Here is a 9,361-nt window from a genome sequence, read left to right on the forward strand (position 1 = left end):
GCCTGGGTTGCAGTGCCAAGAGCAGAATGAAAAATGTTGTGGTTGTGGGCCCTACTCTGTGGCATCACTCAGGGAAACATTATCAGTGATATTGCCCAGCCACTTCTGGAAATGCGAACATTTGGTTGGATGGGTCATCAGAGGGCGGTGGGTGAAGCGTGACTGTGAAGAGGCGCTGACTGCCCGGAGAGGAAAGTTGGGCGATAAAGTGGCTAACTTCCTGGACAAAGGAGACTGGTGTTTCAACGTTCGCCTTTCAGTGACAATGCTAACATGTGTCGCATCACGGTAGGTAGCAGTTAATGAGCAGATCACTGCAAATGTTCCTTACCCGGCTATGTCTGTCTAGGCTATACATCTCTATATGGACATTTGATTTTATATATACTGCTCAAAAAAATAAAAGGAACACTTAAACAACACATCCTAGATCTGAATGAAAGAAATAATCTTATTAAATACTTTTTTCTTTACATAGTTGAATGTGCTGACAACAAAATCACACAAAAATAATCAATGGAAATCCAATTTATCAACCCATGGAGGTCTGGATTTGGAGTCACACTCAAAATGAAAGTGGAAAACCACACTACAGGCTGATCCAACTTTGATGTAATGTCCTTAAAACAAGTCAAAATGAGGCTCAGTAGTGTGTGTGGCCTCCACGTGCCTGTATGACCTCCCTACAACGCCTGGGCATGCTCCTGATGAGGTGGCGGATGGTCTCCTGAGGGATCTCCTCCCAGACCTGGACTAAAGCATCCGCCAACTCCTGGACAGTCTGTGGTGCAACGTGGCGTTGGTGGATGGAGCGAGACATGATGTCCTAGATGTGCTCAATTGGATTCAGGTCTGGGGAACGGGCGGGCCAGTCCATAGCATCAATGCCTTCCTCTTGCAGGAACCGCTGACACACTCCAGCCACATGAGGTCTAGCATTGTCTTGCATTAGGAGGAACCCAGGGCCAGCCGCACCAGTATATGGTCTCACAAGGGGTCTGAGGATCTCATCTCGGTACCTAATGGCAGTCAGGCTACCTCTGGCGAGCACATGGAGGGCTGTGCGGCCCCCCAAAGAAATGCCACCCCACACCATGACTGACCCACCGCCAAACCGGTCATGCTGGAGGATGTTGCAGGCAGCAAAACGTTCTCCACGGCGTCTCCAGACTCTGTCACGTCTGTCACGTGCTCAGTGGGAACCTGCTTTCATCTGTGAAGAGCACAGGGCACCAGTGGCGAATTTGCCAATCTTGGTGTTCTCTGGCAAATGCCAAACGTCCTGCACGGTGTTGGGCTGTAAGCACAACCCCCACCTGTGGACGTCGGACCCTCATACCACCCTCATGGAGTCTGTTTCTGACCGTTTGAGCAGACACATGCACATTTGTGGCCTGCTGGAGGTCCTTTTGCAGGGCTCTGGCAGTGCTTCTCCTGCTCCTCCTTGCACAAAGGCGGAGGTAGCGGTCCTGCTGCTGGGTTGTTGCCCTCCTACGGCCTCCTCCACGTCTCCTGATGTACTGGCCTGTCTCCTGGTAGCGCCTCCATGCTCTGGACACTACGCTGACAGACACAGCAAACCTTCTTGCCACAGCTCGCATTGATGTGCCATCCTGGATGAGCTGCACTACCTGAGCCACTTGTGTGGGTTGTAGACTCCGTCTCATGCTACCACCAGAGTGAAAGCACCGCCAGCATTCAAAAGTGACCAAAACATCAGCCAGGCCAGGAAGCATAGGAACTGAGAAGTGGTCTGTGGTCCCCACCTGCAGAACCACTCCTTTATTGGGGGTGTCTTGCTAATTGCCTATAATTTCCACCTGTTGTCTATTCCATTTGCACAACAGCATGTGACATTTTTTGTCAATCAGTGTTGCTTCCTAAGTGGACAGTTTGATTTCACAGAAGTGTGATTGACTTGGAGTTACATTGTGTCGTTTAAGTGTTCCCTTTATTTTTTGAGCAGTGTATATTTGTACCAGTCAAAAGTTTGGATACACCTACTCATTCAAGGGTTTTTCTTTATTTTTACTATTTTCTTCATTGTAGAATAATAGTGAAGACATCAAAACTATGAAATAACACATGGAATTACGTAGTAACCAAAAAAGTATAAAACAAATATATTTTCATTTTAGATTCTTTGCCTCAATGACAGCTTTGCACACTCTTGGCATTCTCTCAACCAGCTTCACTTAAAAATACTTTTCCAACAGTCTTGAAGGAGTTCTCACATATGCTGAGCACTTGTTGGCTGCTTTTCCTTCACTCTGCGGTCCAACTCCCCCCAAACCTTCTCAATTGGGTTAAGGTCGGGTGATTGTGGAGGCCAAGTCATCTGATGCAGCACTCCATCTCTCTCCTTCTTGGTAAAAAAGCCCTTACTCAGCCTGGAAGTGTGTTGAATTATTCTCCTGTTGAATAACAAATGATAGTCCCATTAAGTGCAAACCAGTTGGAATGTTATATCACTGCAGAATGCTGTGGTAGCCATGCTGGGTAAGTGTGCCTTGAATTCAAAACAAATCACTGACAGTGTCACCAGCAAAGCCCCTCCACACTTCATGGTGGGAACCACACATGCAGAGATCATCCGTTCACCTACTCTGCGTCTCACAAAGACACAGCAGTTGGAACCAAAAATCTCACTTGGACTCATCAGACCAAAGGACAGATTTCCACCGGTCTAATGTCCATTATTCGTGTTTTTGGCCCAAACAAGTCTCTTCTTATTATTGGTGTCCTTTAGTAGTGGTTTCTTTGCAGCAATTCGACCATGAAGGCCTGATTTCATGCAGTCTCATCTGAACAGTTGATGTTGAGATGTGTCTGTTACTTGAACTCTGTGAATAATTTATTTATCCTCTGCAGCAGAGGTAACTCTGGGTCTTCCTTTCCAGTGGCGGTCCTCATGAGAGACAGTTTCTTCGTAGCGCTTGATGATTTTTGTGAGTGCAATTTCCCGCATTGACTGACCTTCATGTCTTAAAGTAATGATGGACTGTCATTTCTCTTTGCTTATTTGAGCTGTTCTTTTCATAATATGGACTTGTCTTTTACCAAATAGGGCTATCTTATCTATACCACCCTTATCTTGTCACAACAACTGATTGGCCCCAACGTATTAATGAAAGAAATTTCACAAATTAATATTTTAACAAAGCACACCTGTTAATTGAAATGCATTCCAGGTGACTACCTCATGAAGCTAGTTGAGAGAATGCCTTGAGGTTTGAATATATCCAAATGAGTCAACACTATTCATTATCACTTATTTGACCAGTCTTGGCTACATTGAAAGTGATTGATTTCACAAAAGGTATGATTTATTGAAAGGGTGTTACAACCTTAAACATAATTTGTTTGAATTTCCATTATTCTAAATACCTAGGAGTCTAGTTTATCGTAATTCAAACTGTATGTTTTGTTACACTAGCGTTGTACCCAATTTACCACGTTCCATATCCATTCCATTCACAACCATTTGAATTTGCAGCCCACAGATAGTAAATATAACATTTTGACGAGCGCTTTATCGCTACAAGTGTTTTGTTTGGCAAAAGCAGGTTATGTTCCTGCTATCGGTCAGTGAAAGGTTAAGCAAACCAGGTGTGACATGCAAAGCAGGGCCCCCGTAAGGGTAAGGGACAGCCAGGTGTGGACAATGTGTTGTATTTTCCCTCTCAGTTGTGTTAGTATGGAACATCATGCAAGAGAAATGTACTAATCTCTTATGCCTTGAGGTACACTGCATTGGCCTGTCAAACCAAATGCAATGGATAGAGGACCTATGCCATCTAGTGGGGAGGGTGTCAATAGCTGAAGTATTGGAATGTGCCTCTGGGGTGCAATTGGGCAAAAAGGGGTCACTCCAAATGGACAGAAATATTGTCTGTCCCGTATTTAGCTTATTGGACAGACGAGGCAGACCTCCCCATACCCATGAGAAAAGCATACAGGTTTCATGAGAAATTGATTCATATTATATAATTTAGGTATAACATTCAAACCTATGTATACAATTAGCAAATACACTTCTATAGTTCATCTTTCAAATGAAAAGGGACAAACTCATTTCTGGCATTGAAGACTGAAGAGCTGTTGAATACATTTTTTTTGGTGCAGTACGCCCTCTGTAGAATATTAAGTGAAAGGGCAGACTTATCCTACAACCCATCACTATCCTCTTCCTCAAACCACTGTCCCTTTGTCACAAAAAGACATTGAAAAACATTTGTTTGATTTCAGAAATAGATTTATTTTCAAACAGATATAGTTGGACGTGTGAAACAATGTCATCTCCACAAATGATTTTTAGTGCATATAAAACCACTGGAGAGAACAAGACACTTCCTCTTGGAAGGTATTCCAAAGCCTTTGTTCAGTCCTAAGGCAATCTGGACTAAGGCACTACCCACCTTCAATTTACAATACACACCCCTTGGTAGCTTTAGTCCATGTAAGTTACATTCCTTCAAAGGTGTTTCAAAACAGGGAATGCCCAGATATGTTAAATGCAAAACAAACCAGATCAACGGTTAAATGTACATAATGGGTTTTTGTGTATTATTATAATGAATTTACAAAGCCAATCCGATAAAACTTAGAAAATAAGGCATCTGCTTAAGGCTGGTGTAATGTGGGTCATGCTCATTAGGGCACGCAATGGAATACATTTAAAAAAAAATCTAATCAAAAACAGAAATTTGTGTTTCTTTTAGTCAGTTTTTTCTTCTGCTTGGTACCTAATGAACACGACTCAGGCTAGGCGCTCTGCTCCGTGGGCTCTGTCTGTGGGACTCTGCAGGGGCAGGATCACCTCCTCACAGCTTAGCCTTAGCCTGGAAGAAGCTCATGATGGCCTGCATGCACTCGTCTGAGAGCCAGCGCTCCACCAGGCGCTCCACCTCCTGGTCGTTGACAGTGTGGAGACGTTCCTTCTCTGTCCCACGGATCAGCTGCTTGGAAAGTGTTAGGGACTAGACAGCCAGGAAACAGCAATAGAAAGAAAGTAGAGGTCAATAAAAAAGTGGATAAAAAAAAACTGTACTGTCCACAAAATGTGGAAATGTGTCTTTGGTTTCATTATACTTACATATGACTGTCATAAAATAATAAACATGATTTCAAATGCAATGCCCTGTACTCCAGCAATTTGGATGTAAGCTCAATTGATGTCTACAGTCCTTTATGGTATTTTCATGCATAGCAGTTTTTTCAATTAGAAATAAAAAGCACATTATGCATCTAGTCCACCTTTTTAGGGAACCATAAGTAGGTTGGTATTTGGTCCCATATCCCTTGCATGCAATAAAGGCATCAAGCTTGTGACTTTATAAACTGTGGATGCATTTAAATTGTGTATTGGTTATGCCTTGCCCAATAGTAAGTGAATGGTACTGCCCAAACGACCGCAATGTTACAGTGGAATCAACGGCTGGATATGAGCTGAAATCTATTAAAAGCTTTCACAACATGACAAACAATTATAGGCTTATCTTTCTACTGTTCTGAAGCAGAACAATGTGTTTTAACCATATTACAATTATAATTTTGCTTCCTAGTTGTCTCTAACTCCCTACCAATTGTGCACATATTGTAGCATTGCCATCGGCTTATACAGAATTAATTACGCTTTCCTATAACATTTTCCCTGCTTATTTTTGTGATTATGTAATATTGTGGCCTAGATATACTGCCATATCCTATATTACTGACACTTAACATTTTGGAATATTCATTCAAATCACTGCAAACTGTGCTGTAATCAAATCAGACCTTGTTGAAAATGTCAATGAAATTGTGAATGAAATTCAATGTGCAGAATGTGGCTCCGGTCACTTAAAATAGGAAAAGGAGTCCGTCCACGGAAGCGCAGCCACGGCCAATAACATAATACAAAATTCCTGGAACGTTCAAAAAGGAAGTTATGTAAAATACAACCAGCTTTCATCAATATTGATTAGTTCAGGAATGTTTCTGGATACACAACTTTATACAAAACACACAAACACTTCAAACGTTGCCTGATGTTCAATGTTTGCTGGGGCTTTGACTCACGTTCCTGGGAAGCTTGGCATAGGCCTTCAGTCTGGTGGCCACCTCGGTTTGGAAGCTGCTGTCGGGAAAGACCTCGGTAACCAGGCCCTGGGCACACGCCTGGGTGGCTGTCAGTTTCTTGTTGAACAGCAGCATCTCACTGGCCTAGTCACAGAGCATGGCAATGTTGTCCATTAGTGTAATTTCATTCAATTCAAACTGCAAGTCAAATACATACTAAAAGAACAAAAGTAAAATAAATACCTGGGGAAACCCCTCTATGAAATGCATCAGTTGCCGCAAAGGAACAAGGGGAATATCCATACCTTTGCATTGCCCATCATTTTGGGGAAGGTGTAGGAGGAGCAGCCCTCTGGGCTCTGTCCCAGCTGGCTGAAGGGGGTGTGGAATGTAGCCTGTCAGGGGGGAGGGGTGGCACAAGTTAGGCAGGAACAGCCCCAACCGCTTACGGCAGAGTATAGTGAAAAATGGAAGTGGAGAATGGCAATGTGGACGTATTGGCATGGGTGGTGCACTGGTGGTCACAACACTGTTTTGCTTATTTGACCTCGATTGAGGTATGCATGTAAAACAGTGGTCTCCAATTAGGATCCTGGAGAGCTTTTCATCCAGCCCAGTATCAACACAAGTTTCAGAAAATCAACTAATCATAGTCAAGATGTCAGTGCTGGTGGACAGGATCAAAAGCCTGGACACCCAGTTTCTCTCCAGGACCGGAGTTTGATACCCCTAATATAAACCAATGCTAATCTTGTATTATCAACTAACAGACATATATAGAGGGACGATATAAATGTGTTCTAAGCCAACACTGAGTGGACATGACAAAGCACCTTACCCTCTCCGTGGCGTAGACCACCTCGAACAGGCCCAGTAGAGTGACGGACACGCCCACAGCCGGACCGTTGATCACTGCAATCAGGGGCTTGGGGAAGTCGATAAATGCTTTGACAAACTCCCTACCCCCCCCCCCCCCCCACACACACACACACACACACACACACACACACACACACACACACACACACACACACACACACACACACACACAGGTGTTATGAAAATGGTTCTCTCAAAGTAAACTCTTGCCTGCTCTTTTTGGGTAAGTCCTTACCTCAGCAACTCGCCTGCATCTTTTGCCATCTGCTGCGTCCCGCCCTCAGGGATTTTGGTGAAGTTTGTCAGGTCGTTGCCACTGCAGTAGAAGTCTCCACTACCTTGAGGGGGTTAACAAGAACGGCCACATTTAACAATTAAGAACACTGAAGCAGTGCAATAAAATTTGATTTTCAAGTCACTGAATCACTGTAAAGCCTTAAAGGGGCAATTCAAAGAATAAAGCGGGTCACCCCGCCATCGTTTTGGTAAAATCCAAAGAGATGGGGCTGGTGAAATATAAGTACCCTTAAATTAATAGAGAGCTATGAATGCAAGGGCTGTCTATCCACGATATCAATTTCCAACATTTAATCGTGTTTTAAGGCAATAGAGTGTTTGTTTACAATTACATTGTTTACAGCTTATATTTTGGGTTGTATTTGGGGAGTTTCTCCCATTCTTCTCTGCAGATCCTCTCAAGCTGTGAGGTTGGATGGGGAGTGTTGCAGACCAGCTATTTTCAGGTCACTCCAGAGATGTTTGATCGGGTTCAAGTCTGGGCTCTGGCTGGGCCACTAAAGGACATTCAGAGACTTATCTCAAAACTACTCCTTGGTTGTCTTGGCTGTGTGCTTAGGGTTGTTGTCCCGTTGAAAGGTGAATCTTCGTCCTAGTCTGAGGTCCTGAACGCTCGGGAGCAGGTTTTCATTAAAGATCTCTGTACTTTGCTCTGTTCATCTTTGCCTCGATCCTGCCTAGTCTCCCAGTCCCTGCCGCTGAAAAACATCCCCACAGCATGATGCTGCCACCACTATGCTTCACCGTAGGGATGGTGCCAGGTTTCCTCCAGACGTGGCGCTTGGCATTCAGGCCAAAGAATTCAATTTTGGTTTCATCAGACCAGAGAATCTTGTTTCTCATAGTCTGAGAGTCTTTAGGTGCCTTTTGGCAAACTACAAGAGGGCTGTCATGTGCCTTTCACTGATGAGTGGCCACTCTACCATAAAAGCCTGATTGGTGGAGTGCTGCAGAGATGGTTGTCCTTCTTGAAGGTTCTCCCATCTCCATAGAGGAACTCTAGAGCTCTGTCAGAGTGATCATTGGGTTCTTGGTCACCTCCCTAACCAAGGCCCTTCTCTCCCGATGTCTCAGTTTGGCCGGGTGGCCAGCTCTAGAGAGAGTCTTGGTGGTTCTAAACTTCCTCCATTTAACAATAATGGAGGCCACTGTGTTCTTGGGGACCTTCAATGCTGCAGATATATTTTGGTATCCTTCCCCAGATAAGCGCCTCAACACAATCCTGTCTCTGAGCTATACGGACAATTCCTTTGACCACATGGCTTGGTTTGACAGGTGTGTGCCTTTCCAAATCATGTCCAATCAGTTAAATTTACCACAGGTGGACTCCAATCAAGTTGTAGAAACATCAAGGATGATCAGGATGCACCTGAGCTCAATTTCGAATCTCATAGCAAAGGGTCTGAATACTTAAGTAAATATTTCTGTAAATATTTGCAAACATTTCTAAAAACCTGTCTTCGCCTTGTTATTATGGGGTATTGTGTATAGATTGGTGAGTATTTTTTTTAAATACATTTTAGAATAAGGCTGTAACGTAACAAAATGTGGAAAAAGTCAAGGGGTCTGAATACTTTACGAATTCACTGTATGTGACTCGTTTCAGGAAACTAGGTATACGTCGCGCGTCACTACTTCACAGGAGCGCCACATGAACTAAAACTTTTTGGGTTTTATCAAAATGGCAGAAATGCCTACTGGAACATGTGAACTTTCATGTGCCTTAATAACAAACTTGTATGCCATCTGTAAATATGAATAGAATTGTTAAATTACAAGCCCAGTTTGTTTAGCCACGAAAAAGTCAGCAACCTTCCCGCTAGATAATGAGTGGGCTGGACATGCCGAGAGACCATGTCAGACCATTCTGGCGTTTAATTGCAAATATGCAGACGGAGTCGAAAAGAGAACACACAGAAGGCTGTTGTATAAAACAGCTGTCTTCGGATAACATCTTCAAACTAAGGGCAACCATGGCATCCGTGACAGAGAGGGAGAAGTGTCCATCCATGTATACGGGTAAAACAGTCTACCTAGCTACATTTTCAGATATTACACGTTACTAATTTTGTCAGAAAGTAATTTTCATTTCAAGAAAAGGTTTACTGTTAGCTAGGTAACGTTA

The 9,361-nt window shown here is 43.5% G+C and overlaps 1 protein-coding gene across 2 annotated transcripts in view; it reads right to left on the reverse strand.

Moving 5' to 3' along the window:
• Window positions 1-4,233: 4,233 nt before the first annotated feature.
• Window positions 4,234-9,361, reverse strand: part of eci2 (enoyl-CoA delta isomerase 2) — a 16,222-nt gene continuing 11,094 nt past the window's right edge. Inside the window, exons 6-10 of one of the 2 annotated variants that reach the window (XM_014157567.3) lie at window positions 7,175-7,277; window positions 6,899-7,019; window positions 6,366-6,455; window positions 6,061-6,204; window positions 4,234-4,979 (exon numbers count right to left, since the gene is read on the reverse strand). In XM_014157567.3, the coding sequence (XP_014013042.1) occupies window positions 4,824-4,979; window positions 6,061-6,204; window positions 6,366-6,455; window positions 6,899-7,019; window positions 7,175-7,277 (614 nt within the window). In that variant the 3' untranslated portion in view covers window positions 4,234-4,823. The remainder of the gene's footprint in view (window positions 4,980-6,060; window positions 6,205-6,365; window positions 6,456-6,898; window positions 7,020-7,174; window positions 7,278-9,361) is intronic. The other variant, NM_001141743.2, reaches the window with a different exon arrangement.

The sequence above is a fragment of the Salmo salar genome, chromosome 19 (genome assembly GCF_965601325.2).
Source record: "Salmo salar chromosome 19, fSalSal1, whole genome shotgun sequence".
In the NCBI taxonomy this organism is placed as follows: domain Eukaryota; kingdom Metazoa; phylum Chordata; class Actinopteri; order Salmoniformes; family Salmonidae; genus Salmo; species Salmo salar.